Source organism: Brienomyrus brachyistius, chromosome 3, assembly GCF_023856365.1.
Source record: "Brienomyrus brachyistius isolate T26 chromosome 3, BBRACH_0.4, whole genome shotgun sequence".
Lineage (NCBI taxonomy): Eukaryota > Metazoa > Chordata > Actinopteri > Osteoglossiformes > Mormyridae > Brienomyrus > Brienomyrus brachyistius.
The window spans coordinates 3,580,169-3,596,528 of NC_064535.1; the positions used below are offsets into that span (position 1 = coordinate 3,580,169).

Genomic DNA, 16,360 nt, shown 5'->3' on the forward strand with positions numbered 1-16,360 from the left:
AACATTCCATAAATTAAGTAAATTATATTCTGTGCAATAATTCAGAATTCTACTACCTTGCAATTACTACTTTGTGGTAGAGTTGTAGTAGAGTTACGTAATTCCTTTCCTAGATGTTGTAGGAATGATGTATGCCAAATTAAAACTGCACATAATTTTGGCTTGAGACATACAGGTTCTGGATTTCACACATTCTGAGGAATGAGCTCCACCTCAACGTGACCATCACACAAGTCAAAAGACAAAGAGCATTTAAACCATGAATAACAACCTATTTATCTCTGAGCTCTGAATGTCACTTCACAACCCATTTGACCTTAAAAGTACCAAAAAAATGCCCACTCCACCGAGTAACAATAACCAGAACTTCTTCCTAGAACAGAAAAAGAAATAGCCACTCAGACACCAGTTGGGTGAACCCCCCCCCCCCCAAAAAAAAAGACAGTCATTATTACAAAAATAATGAGGTCTTGTCCCCCAGAATTTGGCTAGCTCAGACACGCAGTTCCAAACTTCCCTGCCTGTGTCATTAAGGCAGACTGTGGTGCCAAGGTCCAGTGGATTGTACCATTGGAAGGAAGACAAGGGTTTACTGGGTTTATCTTCTGCTCCACTATATAAATCAGCCAGGTCCAGACTACATCTGTACTGCTACACAATTTGACATACTGAAAAATTTAAAGTGCAATTTATAGGTTTTTAGTGCCAAGTTGTTGCGAGTGTACAGTAAAACATGCAGCTAACTTCAGTGGAGACATCATCCATAACAAGAATTTTGTTTTCCATGCATCTAAAAGGCAGGTGTTCATTTGAGACAGTTAATGCAGTGTGGTGCTTTTTTATACAAAAAAAATCAGGAGAAACAAGCCATATGGGATAGAAACAACCAACTGGACAACAGTCATATATGACACACTCACGAGTAGCAGACCACTCTAAGCACTGCACATGACCGTAAATTAGTCCAGCAATAATTTACCTTATTTGTGGTGATGTTATCTTTTAATACATTTTCTTCTTTTCTGAGCTATTCCTTCTACTATTCATACCCAAAATTACACTCTTGTAGAAATAAATCCATTCTCACTTATTGAAAGAAGGCAATGTTCCTCAGTAGTTTCAGATTAATATCACCTCCGCACTTCCTCTATTGTAAGAGCAACCAATCTTGAAGTATCAGTGGACTCTGCCTGGGTAAAAGGCACATTTATTAGCTTTCTGTTTTCCTATTTTCTCTCCTGACACTGATCCTTATCAGCATAAACGAACTGCATACACAATAACTCAATCTTCACATCAGACTCCAGACAGGAAAAAACACATAATCACATTGGTAAAAAAATGGTGTTAAGATGAAGATTAGAACACTATGACAGCTGCCTCCCAAAAGTTCAAGTGGTTCCGTAATATTTATTGGTGATTTTACAATTGCTTATTTAGTTTGATATTGTAAGTCTTGTTTATATCATATTCCTACATGCATAAATAAATGCTAACCTGAATACTGAATCAATGATACTATACTCAGTACCGTTCAGTACTTCTGTTTAATTTTCCCAAAATAGTAATTTTGGACGATTCTTTTGACAGTTTCTTCATAAGGCAACATAATCAAAAATAATTACATTAACATCAACAGCGATCATGTTGTATTGAACATTAGCTATGAATCTGACAGTTTCTAAGAGCACATCTGCGATAAACATATGTAAATGTAATTAAATATTATGAATTATTGTGTGCATACACATACACACACACACACACACACACACACACACACAGAGAATGATTACCAACAGCAAACAACATCCTGAAACTCCCATCAGGTATGAGCCTGGATGACAACAAGAGTTTGTGACCAGGCAAGGACCACAGGAGAAGCACTGGCAGCAATTAACAGCATCAGTGCAAGGGCAATAAAGATTAGATGCTAGATGAAAGCAAGAGTAGCTGATAAGGTTAAATGCAAAATATACATTTTGTAACATGTTCACCATTTGCTCAACTTGAAAAAATATTCTGTAAAATAAATGGGGTTAAACATTTTTTCATGTATGGTGTATGAACTTCCCAAAGTCTCCATATTTTACTATTGTTATAGCACTTATTCTAATAAAAGATCAGATTTACACAGATAATATAAATCTGCCACTGCCGTCATCAGTATGTGATTATGAATTTTACGTAACTTCCTGTAAATTTAGTCACAGATGCCGATTCATCTGCAAACTGATACTGAGTAACTGACAGCCATCGGTGTCACATTGTAACAATCGACTGCATTAGCACAGCGGTCTCCTTGACCACTATGGTCATGCTTTCTAGCACTTAGCTGCTTCCCCACAGACATTCGGTGATACCAAATAAGAACAAGAGAAGAAGCATCTTCACTTCATGGTGATACTCAGCCTTTTTCCCTACAATTCACGGCCTTTTAAACAGAGGGGCCGGAACTAATGACCCAACCATGCCATTCCTTCAAGTACAGATTACCATTCATGCACTAACTTGCATGGTGCCACTAGACTTAGCCTCTTCCTCTTTAATTAGCTTAATCACGTGAGCATTATATAGCCAAGTTAAAAGTTTTATATTTAGTTGCCCAGATGAGTGTTTAACCGCCTAGACAATCCTAAGGAACTTCAAAATTCACCAACTCATAAAGCAGGATTGTGTTTATGGCTCAATTAGAGTTGTGTATACTTACTGAGAGTCCCCACTTAATACAAGAAATGGCAACCTTGAGGTTAACAAGTCCAGCTAGTAAGGTCATTAGTTGTTATGAACATGCCATCCAAAACTGAGGTTTGTTGGTTCGCATCCCAGAAAGAGCCCTCCTGTGGTGCCCCTGAGAAAGGTAGTTAACTCAAAATGGTCCAACAAAAATAGCTGCAATACAATGATTCAAATAAACTGCAAATCTAAAAAGCATCAGCTAAGAAACTCATTGCAATTATCATACTTGCTCCCCTAAGAAAGGTGTGTTAGATACAGGAAAGATAATGGTTTGAATTCAAATTACTGGATATCCTACTTAACTAGATGAAGGTTTTTAAAAGAAACAGTCATGAACAGCACATTTCATTATCTTCTTATGAATTGTGATCCAAAATGCCGCTAATGATTTTGTTTAAAATGTGTTAAGTATCTGGTAACAGCAGGGCATCTCACTTGCACACCAATCAAGACACTGGCTGGAAGATACTTCTCGAAAACACGTTGGCCCATCAACTACAAGGATTAATTAAAGCGAACTGGATTTTAGGATCAAGAATAAAAAAGGCTTGTGGTGATACATTTGTCAGTATTATGGGAAAGCAGCTCATTGAAAATGCTGTGAAAGTGGCTGCAGGGAGCTCACCCCCTTTATCAGATGCTAATCATTCCAGGAAATTAACGGTCAAAACGTGCATGACAGCCAGTGTATAACAGAGGATGCCAAGAGCCCCGATGTAGCTGTGAAACTGAGTATGTGGGAGCCTGAGACATGCAAAGCATTTTCATGTCCAAGAGGCCAAAGAGGAACACTGCAGGCACAGGGACAGGGGAGGAGACTGATACATCTGGAGACATTCTTCTGTAAGCTAGGCAGCAGACCTTCAAGGGCCCAACAGATGTCTTACATGCTGGAGTGACTTATACCGAAGTTCAGTTAAAACCATGTTTGGCTCAAATGCATGTTGACATCTGCAAGGCTTCTGTTACAGTGTGTGTGTGTGTGTATACTATACAATGAAAATGTGCTCAAAATGTAGCCCACATCTTGCCCATCATGCAAGGCCATAAAGTGCCAAGAATGTTTAGTAATATAAAACAAAGACAATGCAGAGAATCTGGCCACAGATGGCGCAGTTGAACTGACCCAGGACCCAAGTTTGAATTGCAAAACAATGATATAGCAATCAGAATAAAAAGAAACTGAAAATGAGGAGTTTTCTAAGAGTTAAATGACATTTCAGAGTATTTTGTAACACAGATGTAGCTGTTGAGAAAGGAACTCATCCAGTACTGGCGATATGCATCAATGGGCACCCCTAGAATCGACAGAGTGGCATCTTAACAATTTACCTGGAGTTGCTGTTATCTTCTGAGCAATGATGCATCAGAGGACAGAACCTCACAGATCTGACCACACAGCCAGCAATTAATGTTCAACTCAGGCAAAATGGTTGACGGGGTTGCTCCCATGTGAGTGTGGGAACTCGGAGGCGTACTGAGGAGTAGAACCAGCATTGCTTCAATACAGCGATAGCACATCTGCAATAATGACTTTGCTCTGAGAGGCTCTTTCTGGTGAATTCAAATCAACTGATTTAACAGGGGAAATGCAGGTTGCCCCAGTAGGGGGACAAAATATAGTCAAACTGATAAGAAGCAATAGATGTACTGGGTATAAAACGTAATCATTTTCCATGTGACGTTCCATCTAACCTGGCTGAGCAGGAGACTCGGACACATAAAGAAACCATCACAGCTATGTTGCATAATTACTGGTAAGCGATAACCATGCAGGTGCTGACAGAGATCTTAAGCACCCATTCCCGAATCCCTCCCAAATAAAAGACAAGCCTGGAAAAAATTTTAATCAGAGCACCACACATCTGTACTTGAAAGCCCCATAAACCCATGAGAAACCTTTAATACTTCACGTGTTAATTTGGCAAATCAAATTTAACACGACCCACACAAGATATAAAAAGAGATCAAGATAATGAAAGCAATATCTCATGTTTCCCCCCAATGCCGTAACCTATTTCAGAGTTACCATATTATTCCAGACACAGACTGTCCTGAGAGCATGACAGCACACATCAATGAATGATAAAAAGAAAAAACACAATTGCTTTATCGCTTCTCTAGAAATGCTTTCTGTCATGCTTAACATAGCCCAATGGTTACAGTCCTTTCATAACTCCCTACTTGTTTTATTGTCAGTACCTGTCGGGCCCTCAGGGACACCTCCTGCGCTCAGAGATGAGGTGGAATGCAATAAAGTGACGCTCACGTGGTCACGGGTCTGTATGATATTATGGATTCGGTGGGGGTTTCAGCACACATGCCGCTGCGAGCCCGACCACAGCAGGTAACTGCATTTGTTTGCTGCCCCCTCAGCTCAATTATAAATGCCCCTTCCACGGTTGCCAGACCACAGGGTTATGGAAAAAATAAGGGGTCAGGCCCAAGCGGCTTGAGTGTAGAGCAGGGAATATCCCTCTGAACAGTCAGGGTGCTCGTGAGCTGTCCACAACCCCATTGGTCTCATAACGGCTTACAGGTTGTTCACAGTAGTAAATGCTTAACTTTTACACACCGACTGACCTTAAAATTACAGCAAGACTGGCAGCAACTGTATAAAATCAATCAAATTTTCAAAAATTTATTCCAGACATTAAAGACTTCAAAATTTTGGTCAGGTGGCCCTGAATCAACTCCGAGAACATGACAGGAGATCCTCAAGTTCAAAGCCATCTGGAATGTGTGAGTGTGTGCTTTTGAAACTATTTATGCTTCAAGGCGAGAGCTTTGCAGGTCTTCTGAGGACGGGTACATCTGCAGACTGTCCCACTTGTAATTCCTGTGGCAGTCTCGCCCAGGCGCAGGTTGCTGCCTTTACTGGCCGACTGTTAAATATGCGGCGGCTTCTCGGGGAAAACAGTCGCCACACACAGCTGACAGAACACACTTCGGGCAGGCAAGAGAGTCAGTCTGCAGGGTTAGTGCAGAACTCTGTAAGTAAACTTTTAAAGGGGGATTAAGGAAATAAGAGACTTTGAATGAATCAAAAGCAGGGGAAGAAAGTCAGGCAGGTAAAATTATGTCTACAAAGAGAAGCCCCGGCTACTCTGCATTACTGCTGCTGTGCAGCCGATAAGCAGTGAAAGGAAAGAAAACTAATCAATTTCCCTTCACGCCAGCGTACCTTCTTCATGCACAATCCTCCCGTTTTCACTTGCGATGACCAGTGCATACCAATTAAGGAATAACCCGTAAAGACTACATACAAGAGTCAAGACCCAAAACGTGCATTATTCATTTAGCTACATGTCAAAAAGTACAGATGGCCATAAAGAAACAGGTTCTATTTGGGGGGGTTACTGTCTTACGTGCTCGAGCTTGTCCCTCCTGCTGAGCCACACGCTGGCTGAGTAGTCCTGCTGCTGCACGGTGCTGTAGACGGTGTTGCCCATGCGAGTGACTGCCGGGCCGGGTGGCTCCAGGCGACCCTTCAGCTGCAGATGCTCGAAGCCACCAATGGGCAGCTGGCCGTGCTTCACATCCATCTACCCCAACTTGACCAGAAGCCTCACAGAGTGCAAAGGATCCCAGCCGGGCCTCGACGTGGCTCCATGTGCCCGTTTGGGATCCCTTCTCTTGCCCGCTGTGCCCACAATTGCAGTAGAGTGGGCAGAGCTTCGGCGTCGGCTGCTGGAGCTACTCTCTCCCTCTCCTCTTTGCTCTCCCTCTCACTCTGTCTCTCAGACAGCTCCGGCTGGGAATCCCCCCCCCCAAGCTGCACAGAAGATGTGGTGCAGAAGAGCTACTAGGGTGTGCACCAGTCAAATGGCAGTGGGGGGACTTGGTGGGGGGAATTAACATCTACTTCCAAAATTTCCACCGGCACAAAGATGAAGATTGCATGACCTAAATTTAGCTAGTTCCTCCCGTACATCAGCATCTAATACATCCAGTCATGTTGCAAACAGGACACTATAGAGTATTTATTTCCAGAGACTAAAATGTGACTCTACTGACATACACCTATTTGAATGGCCCTCCTCTACCAGGAGAGCTGCCACTTCACTTGGGGTGGTGAACTGTGACGTGGGGATTTGGGCGGGGGGGCTTTCTCCTTCCAATACGGTCAGCTTTAATGGCTCCTGTGCCAAGGAGAGGCCATGACTCACTCTGTGCCGCTGGTGCAAGCCTGCCAGGTTCCCAGAGCTCACAGCAGGCAAAGGTGAAGGAAGCAAGGAGCGAGAAAGGATTTCCAAACACTAAACCAAGCAGGATTCCCCCACTTGATGCCGCTGAATGCCTCGTTAAAAATTTAATGATTTACTGCAGCTATTAAATATTCATAGGACACCTCATGCAGTCAAACACCCCTAGGAACTGAATAAAGAAGTAAAGAAACACCTCATGCACTCATACACATTGGATATCACTGGAAGGCGTGAGGATGACAGATCCAGCACGAATCAGATATGCATCTCTGAACCTTAACAGTTATACTGGTTGGTGTTGCTGACTCAGTGTCACTTGTTCATCCAGCACGAGAGAGAGAGAGAGACAGAGAGAGAGAAACAGAGCTGCTAGCTGCTCTCAGCCAAGCTGAAGGCTGCCTTTCCGGCCCCATTACATTCAGATCACGTCAGGGGACAGTTATCAAAGGGCTCGGGAACCCTCTGTGCGAGGATGGTTGCTGTGGTATGCTCTGTTGCATCCAGCCTGGTGTTGCGGCTTTGCCACAGTGAGCTTTGAGGACAGGATTGAAAAGGGCTTTGTATTTCATGTGGAAAAGGCCAAGTACCCCACCTCCACCACCACCTCCCTGTTAGCATCAGGGACGGCTCAGCTATGCCTATGTGATGAGGCATGCAGAAATCTCCTCAAAATGCTTTTGTATGTATACTAATAAATAATAATTTATATTTATTTACATATCTATGTTGTCACATTTGACTCTGCTTTTTGTTTATTGCCCTTGAACAACCGTTAAGTGACAGATTCTATCACAAAGTTTACTGTCTGCAAAAACCGCTTAGGCTCTCAGTATGAAACTCCCTTCATCCACGTTTTAAACTGGGGCAACAGTGATCTAGAGCCTGAGTTTCAAAACATAGGTCTTGTGTTTTGTAGATTGGAAACCAGTCCATTGCAGGAACACAAAGAATTAACTTTTTTTTTATGAACATTGCGCATGTCTTTGTGTCTCCTGTGAGATAACAGAGTTACCCCAATTATCAGCCAGAGCAGGTCTGCAGGCTGCTTCCTCTGGGAAATCCAATGGGCAGTTCTTCACAGTACAAGAGCTGAAAAAAAATCGGTAGTTTGACACAGCTTAAACACAGAGCAGCATCCAACCTGCTGAAATCAGACCACGATACTTCTCAGCGGATGGCTGCCTGCCCATGTACATTTACACAATCTGTGTTGGTCGTGATGCCTTGCATATGCTCACAAAAGAATCAACATGGCATTGAGGTAAACAGCTGATATTTATGATTCTTCACGCTACCTGACACATATGGTGCAGAAGCACCAGGCTGCTTGTAGCAGGGAACATGCAAGCCTTCATTATACATGACAGAGAATGAATTAACCAGCCAATGACCAATCACTGCAGTGACTTAAGAACTGACACTAATGAAGCCATAGTAAATACCACCAATGAGGTAAAAAAAAAAAAAACGTTTACGTTAATACATTAATACATTATCTGAAAAAATTATCCTGCAACTTTTTCTTGACTCTCTCCACTGATATTTAATTTTACAAAATTTTACCTGCAAAACCTTCCTGCTTAATCCGCTGCATGCTGGTTGGCCCCACTGAACCTCAATGTGTAGATTAATAATTGATGCATGCAATGTATAAAGTGCTTTCGTGACAATGCTTTGAAACTATGTTTTTTAAATTATTTAATATGAAATATAGTAATTTAAATGTATTGTGGTTTTTAATAGTAGTTATTAAAAATTTAAAAAAAGAAAATATTTATACCAGACATAATAGAGGAAACTTTCCTCAATCCCTGTTTTGGTTGGACTGCAAGCGCTTTAAATGACCAAAACACTTTTGAACAGAAATTATACTCTTTATAAGTATACTACTTGTCCAAAGCTTAATTAAGAACAGCACATAATGTCCCACAGCAGGTCCTACTGTGCTACCCTTAAATAAAGGCAGGTTAATTAAGCTGCTTCGAGGAGCCCCTTCTGCAGAATATACACTTACTTCATGACCACCAACACTAAAAGGCAGTCATTGACAATGTTTCAGGTCTTCATGTTTCCTTAGACACCATGAACTAGAGGTATCTTAGAGTCTTTCCACAGCTACAAGAATGATTTCATAAATGCACCTAAGCTAAAAAGGTGGCCTCGCTAACATGTTATAAAGAAAATCAACCCAAAAAGCAGAACATTTCAGCTGGGCTTGGGGCAATGCCAGTGCAAGTCATTTGAATGAAGATGAAGTTCAGCTTCTAGTCCAAGCATTTATTACCTCGCAACTAGACTACTGCAGCGCTATACTAGCAGGTTTTCCAGTTTGTGCTATCAGACCAATGCAGATGATTCAAAATATGGCAGCATGTCTGATATTCATTCAGCCCAAACCATCTCACGCCACACACCTCCTTCTCAGTCACCTCTTGGATCTCCAAGCAAGCGATGCTACCCCAGATCGTTTTCTTGTGTGGTTCCCTGTGATGGAATAAACTGCCAAACCACGTTCAATCATCAGACTCCTTCTCCACCTTCAAGAAACTCTTCAAGAGCGATCTGTTCCATAAATTTCTCTACCAGCCTGATGAATTTCTCTACTAGCTAACACGTATCTTTGTAGTGTGCTAATTGCCTTACTTTTACATTACTTTGAGCAGAAGCATCTGCTAAATGTGTAAAATTGAAATATGATGCTGAATTGCTAATGCAAATTAAACCACATTCTCCTGAAATTTTAGGATGTCCAGATCTGTATCCCTGAATTATGTGAGGACAACACTGCCCACTCACTGTCAAGTTAATGGGGGAGGGGGACGGGACAACACTACCACCTGTCTCAGCACCGCTGCAACTACCGGAAAACAGGTAGAGGAAAGGTTAAGGACGTAGACCTTAAGGATTTTGGTTCAAGTCCCAGAAAGGCCTTTCCTGTAGTGCCCTTCAGGAAAGTAGAGAACTGCTCCAGTAAGCACGTCCAGCTGTGCTTTTGAGCAAAAAACACATTGAATAAAGGCTGTTCAGCAGTTTGGCAGGGGTGTTTCCATAAAGGTACAAAAGAAAACATGGAGGAAAGAATGCACATTAAGTGTAGAGGGAATTTTTCACCATCATGCTACACTTATTTTCCAAACAAAAACAGTGCCGCAACTGTGCCAGAATGTAATTAGGCGCAAATGTCACATTTGTAATTATTTTAGCATTAGACCACCGATGACATGACATAACATTTTTTAAAGTGTTTTGAGGAATGGTCTGCCTGCTCTTAATAGATATGCCCTTTTTTTAATGTTCGTTGCAGAGGGGACAGAAAATCAATTAAACCAGCCAATGATGGCCAAGCTGAATACCGAGCACAGTTATCTATTATGTTGGATAAGAAAGAAAACACATGACGACGGATTCTTTTTCCCTCAGAGAAAGGAAACAAGCCACTTGGGCCTCATAAAAGGTAAGTCCCATTCCGAAGTTTATCGTATTTTATTCAATTATTGCCAATCCATCCATCTTCTAACTACTTATCAGGGATGGTCAGGGACGTGTATCAAAAGCAGCATAGGGCACAAGGCTGCATTACGTTTATATACCTCTATTGTAAGTCTTTAGACTGTGAAAAAAGCAGGAGTACCTGAATGAAAACCGCACCACGTGCAGAGGACATGCAAACTCCACACACGCACAATGGAGGCAGGATCCAAACCCCTAAATAGTGGTGTACAGATAGACACACAACACAGTAAACTTTTAAGTAGTTTGGGAGACCAAAAGGTGTCTTATCTGGTGTGTGTGTATCTATATATATCATATATACACACACACACACACACACACACACACGAGTCACCTACTATATGTCATGCTTACATGCTTTTTGTCACACTGGAGACCAAAATATATTATTTTATCCTATGTGCCAGAGTCCAGGTTTAGGGGAAAAAAACAGAACTTCTAGGAACTAAATGAAATGACAGTACTGACCTCATACTGATAAATGCCCTTTCACCAGCATGCTCGTGACATGTCACCATGCCCCAAAGTGTGAGGAGATCGTCAGCATCCTGGAAGAAGACGGCTCCCCCTGCAGAGTTACAGGACAGCCGGGTCAAACAGCGGGAGTGCAGGAAGATGACCTGTCATTGGTGCCGATGCCATGTTGGTGGAAGGTCTGCGTCCCACTGGCAAGCCGCACTGAATAACTTCAAAATCTTACTTAGATAAAGACCAGGTGTCAAGGCTATCTACAGTAAGGGCTTCCCTTTCTCAGCACTCCAATTCTGCTGCCACCCTGCTCCCTGCAAAATCTTACTTTTATTCTTATTACTTTAGGTCACACAGGGAGACAGAGTCCATCCATCAGAAAGGTCAGCAGCCAGTGTGACTGGTAACTCAAGCCCATGTCAAACTGAAACAGGACCCCCTTTGAGGCTGGATTCAGTGGTATCTTGCTTTATAAGCAGCCCACCAGAAAGAGAACTGCTCTGAGCTCACTTGTCACTATATGGATTAAAATATCACCATTTGCCCATAGAGCCTGGAAAATAATCATGAAGATGTGGCACTTTAGCGCTTTCCTGAGACGAGACATAACACAAATTTAGAGATTAAGATCATAGTAGGAACATTTGGACAAAAGGTGTACAGTCCTTTCCTGGAAAACGGGTTGCAGGTTTATACGTGGTTAGACAGACGGCAAAGGCCTTTTGGTTTCCCAACAGAGGCAGCGTTTTGATTCTGCAAAATCATCCAGCTATCAGTGGATTTTAATGTTGTCATTAAAAGCCAGAGGAAACCCGGCGTCTGTTTTCACTATTCGCTGATCTGCGGTCCGATTTCATCAAGCCTACATGTTCAAGTAATTACGTCGCATATTAAGATAAAGGCTCCTAATTTTAATCAGTTTCAGATTTCACCACTCGATAGTATTAAAGTGAAATTAATTCAGTTCTGGCTTTAATTTTCACTTACTTGCTAATGGCTTGATAAGCGATAGCTGTCCGTATACGACCGATAATCCTCACATAACCCCAAAATCAAGCTTTCAGAGCGGATTAATTAACAAGTCGAAATCCATCTTGGGTTGATTGTGGTGCAGCAACCATTCGCAAATACCTAATAAATAAATAAATAAATAAATAAATAAGCAAAAAATTTGTTTAAGAATGGTGAGGTTTATGACGAAAAATGATACCAGACTATACGTTGAATCTATCGTACGGCATTTGATACACTGAACATCATTCTATTTTAAGATTGAAACTGTAAAACGTTAAATGCCAGAGTTCATTCCTTAATGGACGTTAAGAAGGAAACCGAGGGTAGTAAGTTTTTAACATTTAAAATAAAAAAGCAGCCCGTTAACGAGACAGCTAGATTCACCTTTGAAAGGACGCTATCGCCCCGAGCTCGTGCTCAGGCGCGGCGCGAGCAGCAGACCGGGCTCCCGCTCATCCCTCGCGCTGCGGCTGACAGCCCTTCACGAAGCCAGCAACAAAGCGCCTGACCGCAGGCACTGCCGTAGCCTTATCCCGCGTAATAAGCCCTGAGTAATAAGTAGGAAGCAGGCTGTGGGAGAAAGCTACAGTTTCTAGTTTAACAAGCAGAACTTTGCCTTCCACGCAGACAGGGGAAAAAAGAGTATGATTTCCCAAGAGCAAGAGCTGGACCAGCTGGATTGTAGCCTTCTGCTACGCTGTTGCTCAGATGCATTCACATGCACACGCACTAACAGTTAATTGTAGTCCATTTGTATTTTGTGAGCATATTAGAGGATTTACTTGCTTTTTAGATTAAAGAAAAGACATTTACATCTGGCAAAAAGTTTAATCCCCTGTGAAATGTCTGGGCCCCAAAAGTCTGGTTTTCCACTGGTTTTGCTGGTAAGCTATAATAACATGTTGGGATGTTGGTGTCACAGTAAGTGCTGCAGAATGCGCTAAGCCAGCCTGCGGCAAAGTGAGATGAGCCACCCATCTCCCCCCATCATTCTTGTCTGATAGACGCTGCAGTGGGGACCGTCGATTAGCCTTCTCTCTGTCTGGGTTTAATCGGTGCTCATCAGGAGCAGTGCTTCCTGTCTGCCCAATTAAATGTCTAAACTGGTGCAGGCGGTTATGAATCTATGTGTGAGAGTCAGGATGTTTCCGTCTTTGGTGCAGAAAGCCAACAGCGTTTGAGAAGAAAGGGTGATTCATGATTCATGACACCAACCCCCCATAACTGTCCTCATGGACAAATGTAATTGTAAAACGATGAACACAGCAGGATGACATAACTCCCTAAGCTGGGTGCCTGAAGGCATGTAGATGTTGTGTTGTGGCGATGGCTTCAGGAGATCCAGACCGCAGAACTCCGGGGGCCAGCATTCTGCAACGGGAAGCTCCAGGAGGGGTGCATCGCCATGACTACTGGGTACTCAACTTGGAGCTTGACAGTGGGCTCCCATGAAGACGTTATGGAGGACAATTCTCTGTTCCAGTGCTTTCCACCAGCCCAGTGAAATGTACATTTGACCATTCATGGACACTCAAAGAGCAGACCGGGGGCTATATACAGGTTATAGATATTTATGACCCCCCCACATGTACTGTGAAATCAAAGTTACTATTTATGTCATGCTTGTTATTGTATCTTTTGTAATAAATTTGGTACAAGGGCACAGAAGGACAATAAATCAGAAAAGAGCATTAGAGATGGAGCAGAATGTGGCACAAATGGTACACAGTGGTAAACCACAGGTTTCCTATTGGATGATTTGATTTCGTTTGGATTGGAATTAAAATGACTCCTGCTAATTAAGACCGCTTCAATGTTTAATTTCCCAAGCAGGAAAATTCACTAATTGGATTGGTTGCCCCCAATTAGGTCCATCCAGCCTTGAGGAATGGTGCAGTTCTCCTATGAGAGAGATAAAAGATGATTTTTTTTTATCCAGCATTCTGAAGATAATTCATTATCTTTCTTTAAAATGCTGATGTTTTATCTTATTTATGGATAGTTTTAAATTTGATATATATGTTAAAGTCAGCAAAATAAAACAGGAAATTGTTTAAAAATATATGAGCAGTCGAGATTATTGACATCCTTACATTTTAGGTATATCATGTATGTTTTTGGAAACAAAGAATATTTGTTTAAAACAATTGTGTTTAATTTTACGTCATATTACAAAAATATACCAACGATTTTTTAAATAAATAAGATGAGAGGACCTGGAGAGGCATGACTGAGACATCCAAGGCCTTCAGTACCAGAGACAGGACAGGAGTCCCATGTGACATCAAGACCCTCAAGTGAGCCTCTTATATTGCTACAGTTTCTTCAAGCTTCCAACATCAGTGAAATGTCCAAAAATGTATTGGCGTGTAATATATCATCACATGTTGCTTTTGCATAAATGGACTTGCAGAAGAAAAAGCAGATTTGATCTTCAGAATATTATTCAAATCTGGAATCATCCTACCCGTTTCCTTCCAACGCTAAGCTCTGTAAGAGTAATTAGGTATTGCGAGCAGGCTAGACATTTTTAAGCAACAGCATCTCATTTTAATGTAGGACCTTAATTTGGTCGGCATACAGTGTGGAGTGCTGGGGGTTAACCATTAAACACGACAGGATGATTATGCAGCAGGAAGCACTACTCTTGAAAAACCAAGATCAGTATTATATTCTCATCTGCTGAAGTGTCAGGGAAGGAAATTAAAATATATACTTGGAATATAGTGAATAAGGGTGAATTGTGTGACAATGTATATTAGACACTAGGAAGATTGAAGATGCATCTTTCCACTCATTTGAATGATTTGCATTATTGCATTTTTGTGTTTAAAGTCATAATTTTTCAGAGTTTCAGCATCTTTTTCCCCAAATAGAATCTATGGAGGAGAAAATCTGTCTTAGCACTGCAGAATCTCTCCCTGTCTTCTGATATTTAGACTATAGCCTTCTCTCATCTGAACCTTCTTCATTGTTGTCTTCTCCTATTATGTCAGCGATCACGCTTGGAGAGTCCTGTAGCTGAGTCCTCTATCTTCAAGGCATTATTTAATATCACTTCTTTATTTTTGTCTGGAAAAAAAACTCATTATGTGAAATGAAATCCAACCCGACGGAGCTAAGTGTAACCTCAGCACCATAACTGGTGAGGAGCACATACTCTGGAATCCATACGGTCAGTATCATTGCATGTAGAGAGATGCTGATGCACTCGGCACAAACCCTTTCAAGGTCGGCGGCTAACTTTCAGCTCAAAGTCGTTGCCTACGTTAACCTCTTTTGTACGTTTCACAGAACATTTCTCACAGTCAAACACTCACCTGGCTTGACTCCCAGGGCCGACAGGGTGCTATGGCAACCAACATTAGGAGGCCTTCCAAAGTGAGAAACAGGGAGCTGTTCAGTAAACTGGGGTGCCAGGACTCAAGGTCAACACCCGGGGAATCTGAACTGTGGTGGGGGGGGGATTCAGCACGTTACCGTTCCTGCACAGAGCCCAGCCTCCCTCTGTACATTGTTACTTAACGTCACATAGACAATGAAGGTGACAGTGACATCAGGAGGGTGCCGATAAGGGTGGAAATCATTAGTCACAATGTTTCATGCGTGTGATCGGGTAGATATTTCTTTAGCTCACTTTGGATGTGACTCCTTTCTGAAAGGCAGACCCCTTTTGGGAGATGAATCGGCGACCTACATAAGTGTGTGGCTTCTGTCCTCTGTAGACTTCCAGGTATGAAAAATGACATTATGAAATATATTGCAGCAGGAGTTGACTCGCCAAAGTCAGCCCGATGTTTGTGTCTTCGGTGGCTTGAAGCTGAGGCAGGAGATAATTGCAAGTGTCTTGCATGTGACCACAGTCTATGGCTTCCTAGGTACTGGAGCATGTGAGCCATCACAAAAGTTCTGCTTTGTCCTAGGAAGTGGTACTGGATTTCTGTTTGGTGTTACCAAACCAGCTGGACAGAAGGTCACAATCTTCACATGGCCTCACTTAACAGTGGACAAATCAACCATGAACTGAGCATTTGACTGCAAGGCAAATAGTGATGGGGCAACACAGTAGTGCCTCATGTATCCGGGACCAGGGTTCGAGTCTCCACCATGGCTCTGTGTGGAGGTTGCATGTTCCCCACCCCCCAGTATAAAAACATGCTGAGGTTGATTGGAGTTGCTTGTATGAGTGTCTCCCTGTGATAGCCTGGTGCCTCATCCTGGGTTGTTCCCTGCCTTGTGCCAGTAGTCTCTGGGATAGGATCCAGGCCCCCTGCAAGCCTGAAGAGGACAAGTGGTTACAGAAAATGGATGGATGGGCTACCAGTGACAGTACCTGCAGATTTTACCCGGAGCATCACCCATAAAGATACACTACTGCAATGGGGACCTGTTTGATCTTAATTGATAATAAATGTTGA

At 42.3% G+C, this 16,360-nt stretch overlaps 1 protein-coding gene and 1 long non-coding RNA gene across 2 annotated transcripts in view; both read right to left on the reverse strand.

Moving 5' to 3' along the window:
• pld5 (phospholipase D family, member 5) overlaps positions 1–6,649 on the reverse strand; it is a 43,908-nt gene extending 37,259 nt beyond the window's left edge. The window contains exon 1 of the mRNA XM_049009227.1: positions 6,108–6,649. Within this exon, the coding sequence (XP_048865184.1) occupies positions 6,108–6,284 (177 nt within the window). The 5' untranslated portion in view covers positions 6,285–6,649. The remainder of the gene's footprint in view (positions 1–6,107) is intronic.
• Positions 6,650–7,673: 1,024 nt separating this feature from the next.
• On the reverse strand, positions 7,674–10,651 carry LOC125739290 (uncharacterized). The gene is made up of 2 exons (XR_007397113.1): positions 10,579–10,651; positions 7,674–8,036 (listed from the first exon to the last, which is right to left on the reverse strand). It is a non-coding gene; the product is annotated as an uncharacterized LOC125739290 (long non-coding RNA).
• Between the last annotated feature and the right edge of the window lie 5,709 nt (positions 10,652–16,360).